Source organism: Arachis ipaensis, chromosome B9 (genome assembly GCF_059453495.1).
Source record: "Arachis ipaensis isolate K30076 ecotype BB chromosome B9, ASM5945349v1, whole genome shotgun sequence".
Classification (NCBI taxonomy): Eukaryota; Viridiplantae; Streptophyta; class Magnoliopsida; order Fabales; family Fabaceae; genus Arachis; species Arachis ipaensis.
Window position 1 is genome coordinate 24,017,659 of NC_142444.1, and position 23,713 is coordinate 24,041,371.

Below are 23,713 nucleotides of genomic sequence, written 5' to 3' on the forward strand. Positions count from 1 at the left end.
CTGTCCGAAACCGATTACACAGTAGGCTGCAGACGATCGAAGATATATGTCCGATGTGCCATGAATTAGGGGAATCAGTAAATCATTGCATATTTGACTGTAAGCATGCAAAGAAAATCGGGAGAAAAACTGAATTTGAAAATTTTGTTACCTTCAACAGCTCTGAAGATTTCTGGAGGCGATGGATAAAGCTTATAGAGGCGCTGAGGAGAAGACCCAATTGGAAGATAAATAGTGCTTTTACTGCAATTCTCGCTTGGAGGATCTGGCTAGCACGAAACCTTAAAATTTTTGAAGCTAAAGACTCTGCCATTGATGTGCTCTATTCATCTGCCGTGAAACTCCTTGAAGAATTTGGGAAGAGAAATGTACGGTAGTGGCTACAGTAGATAGATTCAAGAAATTCAGGTTGTCATATTTTAATTCTTGTAATGGGTTAGTAGTGTAATGGGTTAATGGGTAATCTTTTATTTCATTGTCTGTCTAGATTGGACCCTTATCTTTGTATATTCATTTTTTAAATTTAAATGAATATATAATTAACTTTGAAAAAAAAAAAAAGTTTGCTTGAGGGAAGGAGAATCAAGCTGTGCCGGAGAGAGAGGTAAAGAGAATTGCGTCGCGCTTAAGAGAGAGAGAAAAGGAGGTAGTTTTGGCGCGTGGGTGAGAATGGGGTGGGCGCGTGTTATGGAGTGAGAGTGGAGTTTTTATTTGAGTTTTTTAGTGTTTGTATTTGTATACGTATTTGTATACGGTGGGTTAAATTGGTACGCACATAGCATGGTTGCACTCTCATACATACACAAAATTAGAAGGAGAAAACAAAGGAGAGACACCAGAGATTGAGGGAGGAAGAAGGAGAAGAGAGGGAGAATAGGGGAGGGACGACACTGGCGGGATCGGGAGCTGCTGTTGCCGTCGAGGATGGGAACAGAGGGGGAGAGAGAGAGATCGAAGAGAAGAGAAAGAGAAGCATTGAGAGAGAAGACACGACCGAGGAGGAGGCGCTGTCTCACGCCGTCTCGCTTCGCGCTGCCGCCAAGCCGTCGTCATTGGGACTGCCGTCACCACCGTCGGAGGTCCCATCGCCGTCACTGCATGTGAGAGAGAGAAACGCAGAGAGAAGGTGCAACGAAGAAGAGGGAGGATGGAGCTACCTCGTCGTTACCATCGAGCCCCATTGCTAGGAGGAGTCGCCGCTACTACTGTCGCCATCGCTGGAGTTCACCGCCGCCACCGTTGGAGATGAACCAATTCGTGCCCTAGCTGCCGGAGCTGGTTAAGTTGGTGCTGCTATCACAGACACGATCGTTTCTTGCTTCTGGCTCCCGTTCTCTTTATTGTTGAATTTTGCTGCCATTGGAGCCAATGATGGAGGAAAATTGGTTGAAGTAGTTGCTACCTCGTGCCACTACTGTCCTGCTGGCTGAAATTATCACTGCTACCATGATCACTAACCTCGACACCTCGTTGCTCCTGCAGTCACTGTTGAAGCTCCCTAAAACCGCCACTGTTGCTGATGGAATCACCGTCCTTCGTTGAAGGTGCTGTCATTGCCACAGAGGCTCTTCTTGTTGCCACGATGTTGTTACTCCTGGTCCAGTCGTGTAATTGGGTTACGTTGAGGTATGGGATATATTTTCAAATTAAAGGTTTTGAATTCAGGATGTCTAAAAATTTTAGTGAATTTATTGCAAATGTATTGATAATTAATGTGTGGTTAAATTTTGGTTGATTGAGAAGGTGATTGATTGTGATGTTATTATAATAAAAGTTGATTGTATGCAAATCGAGGTTTTGTTAATAACATACATTTGCAAGTAAGTTTTGGATGTGAATGTCTTGTGATGATGTTGAAATTTGCATACGTGATGATTATGATGATGTTTTGACATGTTGATTTTGGTTGTGAAAGTGAAATGCATGCTATGAATGATTAATGATGATGATACTTGTATGTTGTTTTTATGGAAAGCATAGATATATGCTATAAATCCCTTTAGAGGCTGGTGATTGAACTCAAAAGTGTTGAGCTCTTCGGGCATAATTAATGATATAAAAGATGTATATAACTAAAAGAGAAAGCTAAGATTGTGGATTAAAAGAGATTAAAAGTTTAGAGCACTAAACTCTTAGGAAGAGATTAAACCAAATTCTGCAGAACCTGTTTTCAGCAAGGGCAGTAGATTCTTGGAATTTTTGCTCTCACTCCAGACCTCAAAAAATAGTAAAATTGATTTTCTATGAAACTTTGAGAAGTATACTTCATTGTTTTAAAATTTCATAATTTTTGGAGTTATAGATTGGAAGTTATACAATTTTAGATTTTGTCCTTTCTTGCTGAAAAAGCAGTTTTCTAGAATTTGAAATAGTAACTTCCAATCTGGATTTCACTTAATCTAAAATATTTTTTGAGTAACTTACAAAGGTAAATAAAAGGCTGATATGTCTAGAATGATGAGTTCAAATTTCAGAGCGATACAGATTTTAGAGAAAAAATTATGCAACTCATAAAGTAATGTGCTCACTCTTTTGTTGACACAAGCATTCTGCAGATTGTTCAACATCATATACAGAGGTAATGATAACAACCATGATAATATCAAATTAAGTCAATAAAATACCAAAATTTTCTATTATTCTTGAGGAGGTAATTACATTTTCTTTTAATTTGTTTACTATACACAACATATTGTATTACAAATAATTTCTTGTCACTTTCATGAAAAACTAAAATAGCTGGAGTAAAGTACATGACTTATGCTTTTTTTTTTTTTTTGAATTCAAGATATCTTACGGCTAAAGGTGTCCTTGTGATTCATTGTATCAAGCATTACCTTTGGCAGAGTCATTCCTTGCTTCTAATAAAATTCCTCTTTTGATTAAGATAAATATGGTGATGGTGGCCACAGCAACAACTGCAATGGTAGTGGTAGTGGCGGCGTTGTTAACTGTGGTGGTGGTGGTGGAATCATTGGGGGAAAGAAAGAATAAAAATAAGTAAATAATATAAAAATATAAAAATAAAATTGGATATAAAAAAGAATTTAAATAATAAGAATAAAATTAAAATTTATATTAAGCATCCAGATAAAATTGAACTCCGTATTAAACTATTCTTTTACAACGATAAAAAGTCTTGTAATCCACAAATTCTTCCCAACAGAATACATAAATTCATTTATAATTTTAGTCTTTATTATCTTACTTTATCTTATCTTTATATTATCTTTTTATCTTATCTTATCTTTATTTTTATCTTTCTTTCGTAGACAATGCTCTATATATATTTAGTTTTACCTTCATAATTTAATACAATTTAATCAATCAACCATCAATAAAAGTTTTTCATCTTTTCTTTTTTTTATTATTCTTTCATAATTTTAAGGTGTAGCCGTCAATTCTCCACTTTTCTGCAGTTCGGCTTACTTAACTCTTTCTCTCTATTTGGGTGTCATTGAAGAAGAAGAAGGATGGTGAGCGCTGCACTTGTTCGTACCGTTATCGGCATTATAGGGAATGTGATCTCTTTTGGCTTGTTTTTCTCACCAGCGCCAACATTCTATCGGATAATAAAGAAAAAGTCCGTGGAAGAGTTCAAACCCGATCCATATATAGCAACGGTTCTAAACTGTGCGTTTTGGGTGTTCTATGGGCTTCCTTTCGTGCACCCTCACAGTGTTCTTGTGGTTACCATCAATGGCGTTGGCCTTGTCTTCGAGTTCGTCTATCTCACCATTTTTTACATTTATGCCACTAACAAAGGACGGAGGAAGGTACTGTTCCTTCTGGGATCAGAGGCTTTGTTCTTTGCCGCTGTTGCTCTTATAACGTTGCTGGTACTACATGGCACTCACGAAAGATCGTTAGTGGTTGGTGTACTGTGTGATATATTTAATATCATGATGTATGTCTCTCCTCTTACGATCATGACAAAGGTTATAAAAACCAAGAGCGTGGAATATATGCCATTTTGGCTATCTCTAACTAACTTTCTCAATGGAGTGTGCTGGACAACATACGCTCTCATCCACCCTTTCGATATTTACGTCCTGGTAAGTAATGGAATTGGAGCATTGTCTGGATTGATTCAGCTAATACTATATGCTTGTTACTGCTCCTATAATAATGGAGAGAATAACGGTGATGGTGATGACAGTGTGTCAATTATAGTTGTTAAGGGAAAGATTGAATTAGTTTGATACATCATTCGATGATGGCACCCTAACAACATTCAAGTTTGGGATTCCTATGATTTAGATTTCTTGGAATAGTAGTAGTGCGGTTAATAGTGCTATTTTTGTGGTTTAGGAAATTGAGGAATATTTTTATGAATATTTTTAGTTGCTGTTTGTCTACTTTGTTATTTTTAATAGTGCTACTTTGATATAATATATATATATATATATAATAGAACTATTTTATAAAAAAAAATGAAGAACTTTTATTGATTGTTGATTAATTGAATTGTATTGAATTATGAAGGTAAAACTAAATATATATAGAGCATTGCCTTTCGAAAGATAAAAGTAAAGATAAGATAAGATAAAAAGATAACATAAAGATAAGATAAGGTAAAATAATAAAGACTAAAATTGTAACTGAATTTATGTATTCTGTTGGGCTGAATTTGTGGGTCACAAGACTTTTTTATCGTTGTCATGGGCTAAGGTGGAAGAGTAGTTTAATACTCCGCCTATGCTATACCTGCGGTATATAGTTGATCTCAAGTTCGGATATAGGAGGAGGGTTGTGTTAGGTCTTCGACAGCCAACATAAAAACTTAGCCGAATCTTCATGACATGGATCAAAGACGTTATTATGCTAAAGCTAGGTCCGTTGCCTAAAAACAACACGCTGTCTAGCTCGTGTACAGTGTCAAATGAGTAAGAGCCGCTGCATTGGTGCGCAGTGTTAAATGAGCATGGGTTTCTGCGTTTTCGTGAACGGACGAAGGTAAATAAGCTAGTTCACAAAGAAAAAGATAAAGGTAAAGATCGGAGAGACATAAGATTGAGATTTGAGACATAGAACATGGACACTCTAATAGAAAAATTCATGAAGGTGGTGGATAGTCTAGAAGTATCAATTTAGCCCAAACCTTAGGACTAGCCCTCAACCCTCCAAAATAATTCTAGCCCACAGCTCTAAAAATTACAAAATCATTTTTTGTAAGTCTAATCCTAATTAAGTCTTTCCAACAAAAAATTAAAATAGGGCTGGTCTATAAGCCCTACAAGTCCTACCAATTTAATTTTTGATTTTTTTTCTATTTCTATCATTACTACATTTTGAACATTTAGTAATATTTATTGTTTAACATTTGTTAAAGTGTTAGTGATTATTATAAAATTATATATAAAGTAACATTTATAATGAAATGTTAGTAAATATAATATATGTTAGACTACGTACTTTGTTCATGAAACAATTACAAGAAATAATTTGTTACTTGAAGGGAATCATCACTTACCTCCTTCAATCTGGTAGAATCGTTTGGTACGTTATTGATTTGATTTGATGAATATTTTTTCAGTATATTAACTATCACATATGCATTGAATGTTAAAGAATTAAATAACGTGAAATGAAGCAATTGCTCTTGGCATAACAAGAGAAAGGAATCATTGTCCGTTAGACATGAAATGATTTAGAGAACACATAAGAGAATTAACAAATTATTATGAAGTTTCGACTTTTTTTAATAATAAATAAATAAAAAATCATATTTATCACTTTATATTAAAATATAAATATTTATCATTTTACATAGTATTTTTAAATTACGCAGGCATTGAATTTTGCAGTCAATACCAGTGAAATAAAAAAAAAAAAGAAAATTTAAGTTTTTAATTTGGCAGGCAATGCCAGCAAAATTAGACCAGCAGAAAATAGATTATTGACACTTTAGAAAATTATACTTCATATTAATTTTTTCATCATCAAAAGTTCGGATAATAATTTTTTAGATGCTAATGAGTAAAAGAATAATTTTTAATGAATTTTACCGTTTATCGTTCTATTTTAAATTCATAAGTTTATAAAAATACAGATTTTATGAAATTTAAACTAAAACACAAATTTTAAATTTCTTTTTTTTATTTTTTAATATTATATTTGAATCCAAATGAGAATATTTCTTTATTTATATATCTATTTTTTACTCGTCCAATTTTGCTGCCACTATTTACAAAATTGAAAACTTAAATTTTCTTTTTCTATTTTGCAATCATTAATTGTAAAATTAAGTACCTACAAAATTGAGAAATACTATGTAAAATGATAAATATTTGTATTTTAATGTAAAATAGTAAATATGAATTTTTTTATTTATTTTTAAAAAAGCCTTGACATTTCAACTATTTTTAATGGTATTTATAATGCTTTTGGTAAATATAACGGACATAATTCATGGTAAACATCGATGAATTATAAGTAGAAATTAAAGGTGGTAAGTAAATTTTCAAATGTATCTAATGAAATATCTTATAGATTTTTTTCCTAAAAATAAAGCAACTAATCTTGTAAACAATTAATTGATTATAAAAATATTAAATAATACTACATGAACACAAAAAAGTTTTGATTACACTGCGATAAAAAAAATATTCATACAAAGTTTTGATTACACTGCGATAATTTTACTCTTAAATATTTTTACTCATCATAAAATGTTTGTAAAATGACTAAAATCATATTACTTTGTTGTATATGTATCATTTTTTTCCACAAGTTTATGTACTAGTCATTCTACAAATATTTTATGATGAGTAAACATTTTTAAGCGTAAAATTATAAAAAAATAAATTTTTTTAGAATAAAATCAATGTGATTAAGTGTAATTTACTTAGATGTGATTAAAAAATAATTGAATAACTATGTACCGTAAAAAATTGATATTATTGAAGGATAAAATTAAAATTTATTTTTATGTATCGTTTTTGTCCCCAACGTGTTCGTCCTATTTAAGTCCCTAACGTTTCAAAATCGTCTCAATTTTGTCCCGCCGTCAATTCTGTTAACAGATTTCCAACGGTAGAACAACATTGAGTCAATTTTGAAACGTTAGGGACTTAAATAGGACAATTCAAACATTAGGGACAACTTTAAAACTTATCCCAAATTTTGGGGACAAAAACGATACTTTACTCATATATAAATACACAGTTATTGATGTAATAACTAATTTTTAGCTAGTATCCATGAAATATTTTAGAATAATATATAAAAGATGGTTATTAGTGATCAGGTCACTATAACTCGGCGGTTATAAGCTATAATTCGAAAATTAGATCAAAAGAATGTTAGAATTTTCATGACTTATAAACAACCATAACTCGCATTGTTGCGCATAACTCGGCCATTACAATCTGGTTCATCTCGTATTACTCGATAACTGCCACCTATAACTCGGAGAACAAGTCAAACAAATAGATATAACCATTCAAATAAAATAGAAAAATAACTTCCTCGTACGTCATCCTAATAGCTCAAAAAAGTAATCAAAACAGACATTGGAACTTTAAACATTATCTCACTATAGCCCACATACGTTCTCACTAGCAACCGAATATATTTGAAAACGATAATATCTCCATAAGTAAATCTATATAAGGTAAATCAAGGTAAAAGGTAGAATATATCTGAAAATTTAATACTCACTCATGTCACTCTCATTTTTTTCTTTGAAATATTACTGACTTGAGTGTCAAAATACTTTTTTATAGTTATCCAACTCATCTGATGTTCTTTAGAGTTCGATGTATACCTCATTCGTGGAAAAGATAGGACATGTCTTCCCTTCTACGATGAGCTATCCCTTGGATAGACCATTTTATAGCAAGAATAATTAGTTTAAGTCAGATAAACAGATACTAAAAATACCCGGAATCATTAAATTTGTCTAATCCATCTATTTATATTTCTAATATAAATTGTAATATGAAAAATTAATCTTAAGGACCACCAATAAGATTTAATTATTAAAAGAGTTTTCTATTTGAATTATTAAAAAAGGTCTATTTAAAAAAGTATATAAGCAGAAAGACGAAAATTTTATTATAAATAGACAATAATACTCTTTTATTAGATTTTCCTATATTTCTCCTATCACAGGCTTGGTATGACAATTTTTTAAAAAAGTGTTTGCGTTTTTCAAAAGTAAAAACACTTTATTTGTATTTGATAAATAAAGAAGATTATGCGCTTGTATTTGTAGTTTTTTAAAGTTAACTTATGCTTGTCAAAATAAAAAAATTTAATATAATTTCATACACTAAAAATTCTGTATTTAGGAAGAAAGTAGGATAAGCTAATGTAAACAATCATTTTTCCTCTATCCTTTTATGAAATTTATCGATTTTTGGAAATACTTAGCACAATATAGAAAGATAAAGAAACATGCGACTATAGTGTGTGATTCTCGTAAATAGAACCAATTAATCACTAGACCAACTTGGTTAGATTTAGTTATCATAAGAACTTATTCATGTAATTAACAAGACCATAAATAAAAATAATAAATTAATACCCTTGTTAGCATAACTAATATTATTGAATATTTTAACAAGGAAAAAATTTAAGAAAAAAATTGAAATAAGTAATGTGATAAAACAAATATCATTAATATTAGAGAGATAATAATTAGTAATTATCTTATTTAACTTTATGAATATTTTCATGCATATAACATCTACAATTATATATTTATTATATTTAATATTTACTCAATTATTCAAATAGAAATTAAGAAACACAAAATAAAGAATCTTTGCATAATAATAAAATATTTTCGTTCAAATATACAATGAATGGATGGAATTTAATATAAATGAAGAAATTAATTTCTATTTTTCAACTTGTTAATTTTTTACAATAAATTTTATAAACATCTTTTCCCCATTTATGAAAAAAATCTTCTTATTTAATGTATTTTGACTTGAAAAAATTTATTCAAAATTTCTGTTTATTGTCCTTCCATATTTGCCATGAATTACGTCAACATTTTTTTGTTCTTTGTAGAACCATTATAAATAGGATGATTGAAAAAACTTGAAACATCACGGAGTTTGTTATTCTTATGTATTCTCTAAATAGTTTTAGGGCTAATGACTTCTTTCTCTTATCAATGCCATTCCAAGAATCGTTGCTTGGTATCAATGATTTTTCAACATTATATACAGAGGTGATGATAATGATCATGACAAAATCAAATCACTTCAATAAAGTACCAAAAATTTCTATTATTATACTTGAGGAGGTAATTATTCATATGAATTTTCTTTAAATTTAAATTTTTTAGCTATACACAACATGTCGTATTACAAATAATATCTTGCCAGTGCCATGAACAAAATAAAATAGCTGGAACAATATGTATGACTTATGTTTTTTCTTTTGAATTCAAGATGTGTTGCAGCTGAAGGAGTCCTTGCAATTCATTATCTCAAGCATTACCTTTGGAGACCATCCCTTTGTCCCAGTACAATTTATGTTTTAATTAAGATAAATGTGATGGTGGTGGTGGTGGTGAAAGTGGTGGTGGAATTGTTGGAGGGAGGAGTAGATAATAATAAGTGAAGGTATAAAAATATACAGATAAAATTAGAATATAAAAATGAATTTAGATAATAGAGATAAAATTAAAATTTATTTTAGAAAAATGTTACAAGATTATCAGAATTTATTATTTTTTAGCTATCATTTTTAATTATAGCATCAATCTAATAATTCATTTAATTTGGTAATTTAACAACATATTTTAGTCTATATTTTTAAAGATCAATGCCTAGCTAATTAATAATTAAAAACAATAAATTCTGATAGCCTTCTAGTATATTCTTATTATTTTAAGTATTTAGGTAAAATTAGAAAGCATCTTTGATTAGCTGATGATGAACATGTGGCTAGAAATGGAAAAAGAAAATTTTCAATTTGTTTAGGCAAAGATTTTTCTCATATTTACATATATTTCTCATGCAACTATATTACGTGATAAAAAAAAATACATGAATATGCCAAATATGAAAGGGCAATTAATGAAAATTTAGAATAAATTTTCAAGTCCAACTATTACATTAAGTTCCTTCTATTCGTGGTATATTTTAATTATTTTTTGTTAAAATAACTTTAATGCATGATACAAGAATGTATTTATATGACTTGACTTTTATTTATAACTTGAGATATTGGTAATATATTATCAAGGCAAAGACTAACAAACATTTTGTTTAATTTTACATAAGGGATTTTGCAACACAATTTTCACGTACAATATTTAAGAATGGAAAATTGTGGTCGTTAGCAAAGATAGATGGATTCTTTTTTTGTTATCTTTTCATTAAATCGTTATGTGCATAGACAAAAAAAAAAAATCATGATGCACATGAATCATTTTTAGCATCTTGAAGCAAAATAATATTACCACTATCTCCAAATCTTCAAACTTAGATCCAATATTCGATCTCCACTGATTGAATCCGTTCATCATATATTACATCTTTGATAAAAAAGGAAATAAAATAAATTTCAAATAAAATGAAATCATTCATAAAATTATAAGCTTATAATTAAAGAATTATCATAATTGGTATACCTTACAATTTAATGAAAATACTTAGAACATGTGTACATAGCACCATAGTACACTACAAGAAAACCATAATTTTGCTACACTTTTAAAGCATGGCAAAAAGTGGAAAAAAGCATAGCAATAACTTTTCGGTAAGCTTTTTGAGCAACCAGCACGCTTTTGAAAGGGTCACATCTGCTAGTAGCTAGAGATATGACTACGCTTTAAAGCGTGGTGAAAAGTGGCTACTGTACGGAATAGTTACGCTTTCAAAGCGTGGCTATAAGTTTGTTAAGTTCAACTGTTTTTTTTAATCTTGAATAAATGACCATTTGTACCCATAAAAGATGAAAACGCTGACATATGTACCCACACTAGATCGAAACTAAACTTGTACCCACGCAAGATGCCCTCCGTGTGACAAAAGTACACTGTCTTTAGAGGGTTGGAGTGCTACGTAGGGTACTTTGTCACACGGAGGGTATCTTGTGTGGGTACAAGTTTAGTTTCGATTTAGTGTGGGTACATATATCAGTGTTTTCATCTTTTATGGGTACAAATGGTCATTTATTCTTTAATCTTCGTAATAAAACCTAACAAAATTCATAGATAATATAAAATTTAGACAATATGCAACCTTCATAACAATTTTAATTACTATTAACAATATAAAACCTTCATAAACTTGTACACCAAATATAGTGGTTGATAACATGACAAGCTCTAACAAAAAACCAAAGTCATAAACAACTACCCATAAATTTGTAATACATGCATTACAATTCCAATAACTATTACATTATCTATTTCCTTTACATACTCAACTACAAATATGAAACTTCATGATTACTAATCATCCATAACAAATATGAGGCTCACATGCCTCCATATTGTTTGAGCTAAAAGAGTTGATCTCCAAAAGGATAGGGTTTGTGATAAGGCCATATGTTGTAGGATCAATTTTTCGTAGATCCCCTCCATACATTAGGGGAGACTCTGCTATCACCCAAAGTATTATCTGTAAGTCAATACAACCAGTCAGTGTGTACTGATAATACATGTCACACATCAAAATTTGCATGACAATTTGGGAAAGCAACTTAATTGTGCTTTTACAAATACCTGTGTCTTTTGCTTTTCTAGATTGAGTCTATAATACCTGTGTGGACCTTCATTTACACTACCGGATTTTGATGATCATCAACATTACCATGAGTATCATTTATAAAATGAGTTTGTAGCAATTATCAATGATAGATGATTTTAAACATCTTTTGTATTTGTAAACAAACAGAATCAGTGAAGCAATAATATCTTCATATTAACAGAATAAATATGTTTGATGAGAATCCTCCATAGTTCTAGTGCTTTATGATTCGGGTATCTAACAAAAAGTAATTTCTATATAATACCAGGATCTGCTAGCTATCCAAATGGAAGCATGTCCAAATAGGCCAGGATTTCCCATTTAAGCCAGTTGCTCCTATCAGATTAGCAGTTGCAAAATTTCTGATTCAAAATTGAATAAACTAACTTTATTGTATAGCCAAGGATGGAGAAGCATCATTATTGAAAGGTAATATAAAGTGATACAATGCAAGCACCCAAACTGAAATAGAACAATTATTTAATAACCTCGTTACGTCAAAGTGACCTTTTACATCCCACCATGTATCCCATTCATCTCCTGTAATACGATACATGATGACCAGTCCAATGACATCCTTGGCCATGGCTGGTGTCACACTAGTTCCAAGAGACAAGGAACATACAATGGAGCGATCAAGCTTCCTTAGAACCTGAAATGACATGTCACATTGTAAATTGGTCAATGAATCTGCCAAGATATTTACTGATCAGGAGTAAAGGAAACTGCATAATACCTCTGATACATAGCTTATTTCACTTAAATCCAAGTCATCACCAAATACATAGTCATGTTTCACTGCAAGTATAAAACAAATTACTGGTTGCTAAATTTTAAATACCATTGAGTAATTTCTTCATACATGAATAAACAAATATAATCTTCTTTACCTTTTTTAATTCAGAGTATCCCCTAATTAGTACATAAAAAATAATCAATCTAATCTTCAAGATTTACTCAACTCTCTAACAAATGAAAACATAATCCATGGTTGACTATTTTAAAAGTGTGGCCAAAAGATAATCCTTTTCTTAATTTTAGTTGAACTAGAAGCTTTGAAATTTGATATATGAAATCACTGACTGAAAGTTATAGAACCACTAAAATATCAACTCTATCTCACTCTTCCTAAACAACAATCTCCCAAAAACAAATAGTACACATAGTGTATAGAAGAAAAGCTGATGCATTATATTGCTTAAATTTATCTGAGACATGAGTATGATGATATATCACATATATAAATTGACTATAAATTATATCTCAATTACCAAAATCAACACCCCATGAAGCATACTGCTCATAAAGGGATCTCAATAAAGCTTTCCCAGCTCCCAATGATGTACTCACACTCATGAAACCATGAGGCATCCATGCACAAGTCCTTGCTAGGATTGCTATCTCTTTGGCACCCCAAACTCGACCAGATTCTTGATAAGCACCTCCCTTATAAATTGAAAGAAGAGGAATTGAAGATCAGCAACAAAATTTAGCTTAAGGTAAAAACAACATTCCCAAATCTTTATCCAAGAAACTTAGCTGCCATGACCAACATTAGCTTAGAAAGAACAATGACTTATCTCTAAAAACAACATTCCCAAATCTAATTTTTTTTATATGCGCTATTGTGATTAAACTACAAATAGTAGTTAGATTAGTTGTTTACTGATTAACAATGCTTAGTTAAAGTAGTGATTAACTAGATTAGTAGTTTTTCTGGAGTTTAGGTAGGTTTCTAATGTTAGGTTAAATAGGCAGTAGAAATAAAATGAGAATGTAAATTAGTTTAATTTTTTATATTTAATGTAATTCTTAAGCTTTAGGTTAAAGGCCTAGTAATTTAGTTAAAAATCTAAGTCGTTCAAAATTTATTTAGTTTGGGTTGGTTAAAATTTTTAATAATTTAATTTAGTTTAATTTATTTAGAATTAATATATTTAGGGTTATTTAGGATTAATTATTTAGGATTAAATTATTAAAGATTAATTTATCAAATTATTGAATGTAGTTTAATTTTATTAAATTATTAATTTATTTAATGTAACTTGTGATGGTTCTAAAAGAAATTTTTTCATCATGGTACAACCACATCGATGTATTACCAGCATGAGGAAGCAGCATGGTATGACCCTAGATGACAAGATTATACCATACCTGCACATGGCCGGCTTAGCCCCCCTTGCGAGGCTCAACGACCACTAGTTTAGGTTGGATAAGCCACTGGTCAGTGCATTTGTAAAGCGGTGATAGCCCGAGACTCACACTTTTCATATGCCATTCGGAGAGTGCACGATTACACTTTAGGATGTTGCGTACCATTTAGGGCTTCCCATCGACGGACATTACATCAGCAGATACTTGATAGATTTCCAGCGGTTTATTGATGGCGGGAGACCTGCATGGGATTGGTTCCAGGAGTTGTTGGGTGTGTTGCCTTCGGCGGACTGCATCGACAAGTTCATGGTGAAGTGCTGATAGACCCATATTTTATGATATATTTTGTGCTCAATTTAAGTGATTTATTCAATCCTTCACCCACTTATTCATGTAAATTGTATGGTTTTACTTTCCCTTCCTTATTATGTGATATATGTGAAAAACACGTTTCCTATGCTTTAAAAATATTAATTTTAATTACCCTTTATTACCATTCGATGCCGTGATTTGTGTGTTAAGTATTTTCAGATCTCCTAAGGAAGGAATGGCTTAGAGGACAGGAAGGAAACATACAAAAATGAAATGAAAGCACAAAAATGGAGTTTTGAAGAAAAGGGCAGCGACGCGAACGCATGGACGACGCGGCCGCGTGCCCAGCGCGAAAAGGCACTGACACGAACGCGTGACTGACGCAGACGCGTGCCTTGAGCAGAACGTAAATGACGCGTACGCGTGACCGAAGCGAACACGTGATAAGAAAAACTCCCAGATGACGCGACCGCGTGACCCACGCGGACGCGTGACAGACGCCACGCACCAGAATCTGCAGAAAATGCCCCCAGCAATTTCTGGACCCTTTTTCAGCCCAATTCAGAATCCAGAAACACAGAATATAAGCCAGAGAATGGAGGAATCAAATAAGAAGAGAACATACATTCACTTTTGATATTTTAGATGTAGTTTTTAGAGAGAGAGAGGCTCTCTCCTCTCTCTTAGGTTTTAGGATTATGATTCTTCTTAAAGGATTTAGGACTTCAATTTCCTCTCAGGTTCAATATTCTTTTTACTTTATATTTCTCTTCTACTTCTAGATACTTTAATGCTTTTATTTGTTAATTACTTATGTTGCCAAATTGGCTTATGAACCATTCATGTTAGGATTTTCTTTATTTAATATAAATTGAGGTATTTCAGATTTATGATTCTTATTTAGCTTTTTATATTCTTGGCTTAAATTGATTAACTGGAGACTCTTGAGTTATCAAACTTATCGTGATTGATAATTGTTATTTTTGCTAATTGAATTGAATTCCACTAACTCTAGTCCTTTCTTAGGAATTGACTAGGACTTGAGAATCTAACTAATTAGTCCACTTGACTTTCCTTTGCTTTAAAAAAGGTTAACTAAGTGGGATTAAAACTCAATTCTCATCACCATCGATAAGGATAACTAGGATTGGAATTCCGAATTTTCATACCTTGCCAAGAGTTTATTTAGATATTAATTTATTAATTCCTGCAATTTATTTTCCTTGTTCAAAACTTTTAAAACCCAAAATTCTACCTTTTCCATAGCTAATAATAAGTCATACCTCCCTGCAATTCCTTGAGAAGATGACCCGAGGTTTGAATACTTCGGTTTATAAATTCTATTGGGTTTGTTACTTGTGACAACCAAACGTTTGTACGAAAGGATTTTCTGTTGGTTTAGAAACTATACTTATAACGCGATCACTTTTATTCTTTACCGATAGGAAATCAATTCGTCAAAATGGCGCCGTTGCCGGGGAATCGCAAACGTGTGCCTTATTATTGGTTATTGTAAATATTTTTCTTTTACTTGTTTATTTGTTTTTGTTTTTCCCTTTTATTTCTATTAGCTACTATGAATTCTCACCCCTCTCGCTTTGAGTTTGGTTCTAAATTTGTTGAAAGGAGTGGAAGCTATAACAGGAATATGCATCAAGGTCTAAGCAATCAAAGATGGATGGAGCCAAGAGGATCTGATCAACCCTTTAGGCAACAACACCCTCCAAGATATCATGGGCAAGGACCACTCTACAATGCATACCAAGCTGATAGATATGGTGGACCCCCTTGTAATTACCAACAAGCCCCACCCTATGCTTATAGACCATCCTCTCAACGCAGCTTTGAACCACCACACTCACAAGTTCCTTTTCACCATTCACCATCGTATGACCCTTATCTACCACAATCCCAATCCAATTACTCCCAAGAACTACCATATTCTTATTATGAACCCTCTCTCCCAACCAATGAATCCTCATATCCACCCCAATCTCCAATGAATGACAACCTTCGTGTTCTTCTTCAAGGGCAAGCGAAGATGCAAAGGGACGTACTGGAACTCACTACTGCCTTAACCGAGGTAGTAAATATAATAGCTTCCCGACATCTGAGCACTTAGAGTACTCCCATGGCTACATGTGGAGAATCAAAAGAAGAGCGTAGCATGAAGGAGACACTAAAAACTTCGGTGGACAATGAAGAGCATAGATTTGTATTGGAACAAGTGGAGGAAGCCATAATAGTTGTAGAGGAAGAGGTGGTTGAAGATTTAGGGGATGCTGAACCTCCATGGGAATCGAGAACTGTAAAGGATTCCGCCGAGAAGTTCGAATTTGATGTCAAGGAGGATAGTGCACAACCTCCAAAGCATATACCTTGTGAAAAATTGGACGGAACAGACCAAGAAGTTGATTACATAGGCAATGATGATCATGAATTAATCTCTCCTAGTCACAAACTCACATCCGCAACTGAACTCCTTGAGCTTGAAGAGCCTTATCCAAGTGAAAACGAAGATGATGTCGAGGTAGATTTCTCTCAACCTCCAATGTATGACTTGAGTGACGAGGAAGACATAGAAGACTTTGATCAAGATTCAGTTGCAGTTGAAGAATTTTGCAAAGAAGTGGAGGAATTCACAGAAGAATACAAGAGAGTAGAGCTTACAGAACCACTGGAAACACCTATCCCAAGGCCATTACCACCTAATACAAGCTTCAAGTGGGTACAATCCTTAACCTTTGTCTTTACTTTTCCACTTGAATATGGTTTGCTTGAAACAGATGGCCAGCTTAGAGCTCTCTACAGCTTTAAGAGTAAGAGAGAAATGGCTCGTACTCAGAGCTGGTGTGCAAGATTCAATAAGGTTCCACGCTTCAATTCGAAGTGCACGGATTGGTATCAAGTTCAATTGAATGGGTCTCGGAAGACGTTTGGTCATTTTGGTGAGAATACAATTTCTAAACCGCCCGGATGGAAGAATATAGATCAAGACAAAGACGGATTTCAAAGCAAAGTTTGGGATCCTGGAATCTATTCTGACATTCGTCACCCCGGGAGCCTGAGAATTTGTTTAAAGCTGCTCAGAAGCTTTACATGCCTAGTTTGGGACTCCGGAGGCTGTTGGCGTTCCAAACATTGGTGGAGATTTCTGGATGAATTCAAGCATAAGCCACCATAACAGGAAACTCATCAAATGTCCAACTTAAGGACTTTAACTAAAAGTGCTAGGTGGGAGACAACCCACCATGGTATGATCGTTTCTCTTTTTCAATTTTATTTCGTGTTGTTTGTTTTTATTGTATTTTATTTCCATTGAACCTGGAGTTATTCATAGCATCTACATTAGCATTGCATAATTGCATAATTGCATAAAAAAAGAGAGAAATCACGCCACACGAGTGCGCAGGCCACGCGTGGGCGTGAGAAGGAAATCAGCGTAAAGATCCAATGCCCAGAAAGTTGGGCTGGAATCGTGTGGCTGTTGTGCGTTTAGCACAAATGGCCCACGCGTTCGCGTCAATGCAAAACACTCATCCCACGCGAAAGCGTGAGCGACGCGTCCGCGTCGCATGGATATTATGGCCCCCTAAATGGAGACAGAGAGTTGCGCTGAAACGACGCTGGAAGTGTACGTCTAGCACAATTTTCAGTGACACGGTCGCGTGCCTCACGCGTCCGCGTCACCCATCTTTTACCCAACCCACGCGATTGCGTCAATCACGCAACCGCGTCGAACCCATTTCACCCTAGTCACGCGATCGCGTGCCCCACGCGTTCGCGTGGATTTGAATCCACTAACCCCAAGTCACGCGAACCCTAACCCCATCGCGTCACCCATACCCCCTTCTCCTTCTCTTCTCCGCAACCCCTCCCTCCTCTGCCACCCAACCACCAACACTTCCAGTCACCACCGCGCCATCCCCACCACCGCACCCCATCGCCGAAAACCACCCTCTCTCTCCTTCTCTTCTTTCTTTTTTTCCTCCACCACTCCCAACCTTCCCTCTCACCCACCGTCACCCTCCTCCGCCACTGCCCCCCCACCGCGGCCAACCTCCGACCGCCGTAACCCACCACCACAGCCCCCACAACCCTCACCCCCCTTCTTCCTTCCTCTACCCCCTCACCCAACCCAAACCCCAACCCGCCCCAGCTCCACCACCGCGCCACCGTGCTCCCTCCCAGCGCCACCGCGTCACCACCACCATCTCTCTACCCTCTTCTCTGTTCCATACATTTGTACTTCTACACACCAGGTTCTGCCATGCTGCGATTCCTCTTTTCGATTCCTTAGTTAGTTTTTCAATTTTTGTTCAGAATAGGATAGTTAGAGATGCATGTTTGTAGTGGATTTTAGGTGGTTAGGTAGCTAGGATGTGGTTAGTGGATTTAGGCCTGATAATTGCGCTGTTCTTGCTACTTGTTTTATCTATTTCGCAATTCTGATTTTGCTGTGATGCTCATACTGTTCATATGCTGTTCTTTCATGTTTCATGCTGCTGTTAAGACTGTTCTTTACTGTTCCTACTGTTTGTGACTCTTTGCAGCAATATTTTTTTCATATGAACTGTTTTTCTCGCTGTTTATTACTCGGGAACACCCAATTTTAGCCGGAATGCTGCCCAATTTTCTGAAAATTATTTTCATGTATTGAGTTTGGAAATTTCATATTTTGCCTTACCTGGCTACAACCACACCAATTCATGACTGCCCGGGCTAGCATTATTATTCATTTTGATCCCCTAGTTAATAATTTGCACTATTGATAATTTCATGTTAATTTTGCAACTTTTCTATCCTTCTGAATTATCATCAATAACCTGATATTTTTGCTTGATTATGAGTTGATTATTCTTTAAATTTGTGAATTTAGTGTTACCTAGGAAACATTATCATGCCACTTACTTTTTCTAACTCAAGGCATGATTATTGTTTTTCTTAATTAACATGAATTCTACCTATATTATATTTTGGATTGTGATTTTTCATCTTTGATTTTTTAACTCACATACAGTCCAAAATGTACATATATTCAACTCATTTCATAACTCTACTGCTCGTTTGCCTTTATGCTTAAATTGCTATAAATCCTATTTGCCTACTCGTTTTCCTGCTTTTGTTCTTTAATTATATCCTGCAATTTCTGCTTTTCAGGATGTCTGACCCTCAACGCAAAGGAAAAGGCAAAGCAACCGCTGGAAAACGAAAAAGAGGCGAATTCTCTATGTCCATCCTGGACATTTTGCATGATGACTCCTGGCGGGAAAAGCACTTTACCCCGCAGGAGAAGGCTGACCAGCTCTTCACTACCAATGATCCAGTTAAATTTGCAAACAGATACTGTAAGCTAAAGTATCCAGTGTTTGCCATTTCCAGGAACCTGTACCTGGAGAGAACTCTAAAAATTCCAGAAGAACTATAGCATTACACCTCCGAACAGATAAAACAGAGAGGCTGGTTCTTCTTGGGGAGAAACTTGACAGAGATCAATGCTTCCTGGGTTAGAGAGTTTTACTGCAACTATTTCAAGACTTCCCTGGATGCAGTGCACCTCAGAGGGAAACAGATTTTGGTCACTGAGGAAGCCATTGAGGACATCCTCCACCTTCAGCCTAAATCAGATCAGCCTGACGGTTACCAAAAGGCTGAAGAGGATATGCGCTTTATGAGATTTGACTGGGATGCTGTCAAGCAGAGAATAGCCCTTGATCCTACTATCCCATGGGTCATGGGAAAGAACACAGTGATACCTAAGGTAATCAAGATGATTTACCTAAATGATGAGGCTCGGCTCTGGCACCAGATTCTGAGCAACTATGTGATGCCGAGCACTCATGAGACAGAGCTACCCGCTGCTATGATCACCCTCATCTGGTGTGTGATGGAGGGTAAGGACCTGTATCTTCCACGATTCATCCGGTATTACATGGCCAGGGTCCATGTCAGAGGCACCCTCCCTTTCCCTTATCTGGTCACCCAGCTAGGCCGTCGAGCTGACGTGCCTTGGGAGCTTGTTGATGAAAACCCACCTGCTGCGGACTGCAAGAAGATTATCCCTCACAGCAGGAAGTTTTAGGCTTTGGGCCACAGACCCCCATTCCTCACCGCTTCTGATGAGACTGCCACACCTTCGGCTACCCCTTCCTCATCCACTGCTGCACCAGCTACCACCACTGCACCTCCACCTGCCTCAGAGCCCATTTACTGTAAGACCCGGTTAATGAACAGCTAATTAACCCATAAATGAGAATTTATTCTAGAAAGCCAAAAATGTTATTTTTATGGCTAAATATGATAGAGGAGATTGAGACGAGAGTTTCGGTACCAATTTTATAGAAATCGGACCAAGATTGGACCAAACGGGCCAAACCGGTCCAACCGGACCCAAAGTGGGCCCTTGGCCCAACTAAACTAAACCAAAACCCTAGTTTTCAGCACTCTTTCTCCTCACAACACACAAACACACGCTGAAAATTAAGATGGAGGGGGGGGGGGGGAAGAACACTCTCTCAAGTTCTCTCCCTTGGTTGATCTTCAAACCACCATAACTTTTGATCTAGAGCTCCGATTGCTGTACCGTTTGCGGCCACGCGTTCACCGCGGAGAGCTCTACAAAACCCATACAATCAATCTTGAGGTAAGCCACGTTTTGTTCTTCGAATTTCCAGCCTTGATTTCGAGTTTCATGAGCAAAAATGTTGAGATTTTGGGCTCTTTGATGTTATAGGACCCAACTCTCTTGAAGGAGAAGGTTAATCTTGTCTCCTTGGACCTTGGGTGTGGTAAGATTCTCAACCCTAGTGTGATTTGTTGTTCTATGATGTTTGGGTATTGAGATGTTGTGTATGGGTATGGTGATTGTAGCTTAGGTTGTGTATATGTGAATATTGGAGCTTGATTAGTGATTTTGGAAAGCTTGGAAGAGGGTTTTGTGTGATAAAATCTGTTCTTGGAGGTGTTGAGACCTTGAGAGCTTGAGGAAAAGTGGTTTGGAAGTGCTCCGGTTGAGCTTGGGAAATCGGCTAAAGTATGGTTTCGGTTTCCCGTATCTAATATGTAATGTGGTAGGAAATACTTAGGCTAGAGGCTCTAAGATAGGCATTGAATTGTTGATGTTATTGAATGGTTGAGATATATGATGTGATCATATATGTGATTATAAATATTGATGCCTTGATTGTGTGATATATGAGAAATGCATGTTGTGATATATGCTTGATGGATGATTGATGTTGAATTGATGGGTGATACCATGTTGATGGTGAGTATGATATTGATTATGTATAATGATGGTTGATTGGAAATGATATTATTGGAAATTGGGGTGAGGGAGGATGTATGACATGATATTGTGTTTGTCCTTTAGCCATTTGATTGAGAAGTGTTAAAATGGTTGGATGTGGTTTTGGAAATTTTGGTAAAGTGTCAATGTGTGAGTTGAGGATGGCTTGTTATTGATTTTGGTACATTTTGAATGATTTGAAAGAAAAGGGTTGAAATTGGCATGTTTTGATTGATTTTGAAAAGAGTTGAAAGTGGCTTGTTTTGAAAATGGCACTTTGTGGTTTTGTATGAAAATATGATTTTTGGGCATACTTTGACGGGACATAACCTAGAGTACGGATGTCTGATTTGTGCCAAATCTGTTTAGAAATGAAATTGGATCCGGGATGTCAATGCCGTTCGAAGAACGGGGGAAAAATGATTTAAAATGAGAGAGTTATGACCGTCGGAAGATTGGGGGTTGAATCTGTGAATTTTGCAGCTTTTAACTTAGAAAATTTTTAGCAGAATAACCCTCCGCGCATAGGCGCACTTGGCGCGTGCGCGCCATTCTTCTAGGAAGCACCATCCACGCGTGCGCGTGGTGTCGCGGGCGCGTCGATGCGCTGCGCCATATGCCCAGCTATTTTCCAGAGAGTTGTGCCAGAATTGTGCCAGTTTTGTGCCTGGACGCAAGAGCACCCACGCGCACGCGTGGCTGACGCTTGCGCGCCGTTTGGATATTTTTCAACTCGCGCGTTCGCGCGTATGACGCTTGCGCGTCGATGAGTTTTTGGCCATCCGCACGTGCGCATGGAGTGCGCGTACGCGTGGCCCTGTTTTCATCCTAAAGTTGATTTTTGAGTTTTAAAAGCCAAATTTCATACTTCTAAGCCTCCGATCTCACCACTTATGTCTTAAATCATTATGATATGCCTAGCATGAGAAAAAGGGCTAGTGAATGTGGTAACTTGCGAGTGAAGCAAGGGAAAATGGATGATCATTGAGGATCAAGATGATTATGTGAGGTGCGGTGGATGGCGGTGGAAGTGTTTGTTGTGCCATGGGCCGAAGGGCCGTAATTGTTAATGAATTGGCTGGTTATGGATTTAACCGTGAGCCGGATGGCTAGATTATTGCCGTGTTACGGTGGAGCCATGATTATGGCTAAGTATAAATGCATATATGCTATTGAATGAATTGTGAATGTTTGCACTTCCACCATCGGAGATGAGGGTTTCCCTGGGAGGAAGCAGTGGCTAGCCACCACGTGCTCTAGGTTGAGACTCGAAGCTCTTTTGACCCTTTGTTGTAAGTGTGGCTAGGCACTTTGAAAGACCCGGATGAGCTCGCCCCTGTAAATATTCACCAGTGAGGGTGATGGATATGGATCATGATTATGATCAAGTTTATGACGAGTATAACTCGAGTTGGGGATGCGCGACAGAGGGACAGTCCAATGGTTAGCTACCAGGACTTGTCGGGTTGGCTCTATAACCGACAGATGATATCATCAGCCACTAGGGACAGGCATGCATCATAAGCATACTACATGAATTGTTTGAGATTGCCTATTTGACTGCATATTACTTGCTAATTGTCTAAATGCCTTATATGTTCTTATTTGTAAATCTCTTGTCTGATATAACTGTGTTTGTTATATTATACTCCTGTTGGTGGTTGGGAGGTTTGAAGGAATTGGAAAGGGAAGTATTAGTTAGACTGAAGGATCTTTAGTCAGTTGCCACTTACGGTTTAGTTTGTTTATAAGCTTTGATATTATCTGGAGGAAGTTCTAGGATTGCCTTCGGCTTTCCTCTATTATTATGTATTATATATGTGGAAGCTGTTACCGTGCTGGGGACCTCTGGTTCTCACCCATGCGGATTTTATGGTTTTCAGATGCAGGACGCGAGGCTTCTCGTTAAGGCATGCTGGGGACTTCTGGATTAGCGAAGATCCTTGTTCTCGGGACTCTGTTTTGGTTTATATATCTTGTTTAGATACTTTTATCTCCATTAAATAATACAAACTATGATGACTCTTCTTATAGGAGGTTTTGGAGAATAGGTTTCTGTATTTGTGTCCCTTTGGGTTTCCTTTGGGGTTTTCCTTATTTTATTATATGTATATATTGCTATGCTCGGACCGGTTATCTTCGCAGCCGGATTTTGAGTCTTGATATTCCTGTTTTTGACACTCCTTTGTATATATATATATGATCTCGCGTTAGCTTATCCCTGTTCGTTACGTTATCGATC

General features: G+C 35.7%; 1 protein-coding gene and 1 pseudogene across 1 annotated transcript; one reads left to right on the forward strand and one right to left on the reverse strand.

Moving 5' to 3' along the window:
• The first annotated feature begins 836 nt into the window (after positions 1-836).
• On the forward strand, positions 837-4,315 carry LOC107615204 (bidirectional sugar transporter SWEET5-like). Its single transcript, XM_088500109.1, has 2 exons — positions 837-1,626; positions 3,464-4,315. The coding sequence occupies exons 1-2, from the start codon at positions 1,520-1,522 to the stop codon at positions 4,200-4,202; spliced, it is 846 nt and encodes a 281-aa protein (XP_088356235.1). The 5' UTR covers positions 837-1,519; the 3' UTR covers positions 4,203-4,315.
• A 7,108-nt stretch (positions 4,316-11,423) lies between these two features.
• Positions 11,424-18,127, reverse strand: LOC107615203 (alpha-galactosidase-like; annotated as a pseudogene).
• Between the last annotated feature and the right edge of the window lie 5,586 nt (positions 18,128-23,713).

Excerpts from the sequence above, each read along its gene's own strand:
- LOC107615204 (XM_088500109.1), top strand. The coding sequence starts at position 1,520 with ATGGAATCACCGTCCTTCGTTGAAGGTGCTGTCATTGCCACAGAGGCT. Across the intron at positions 1,627-3,463 it reads TGTAATTGGGTTACGTTGAG|AAGAAGAAGGATGGTGAGCG; the intron begins GTATGGGATATA and ends GTGTCATTGAAG.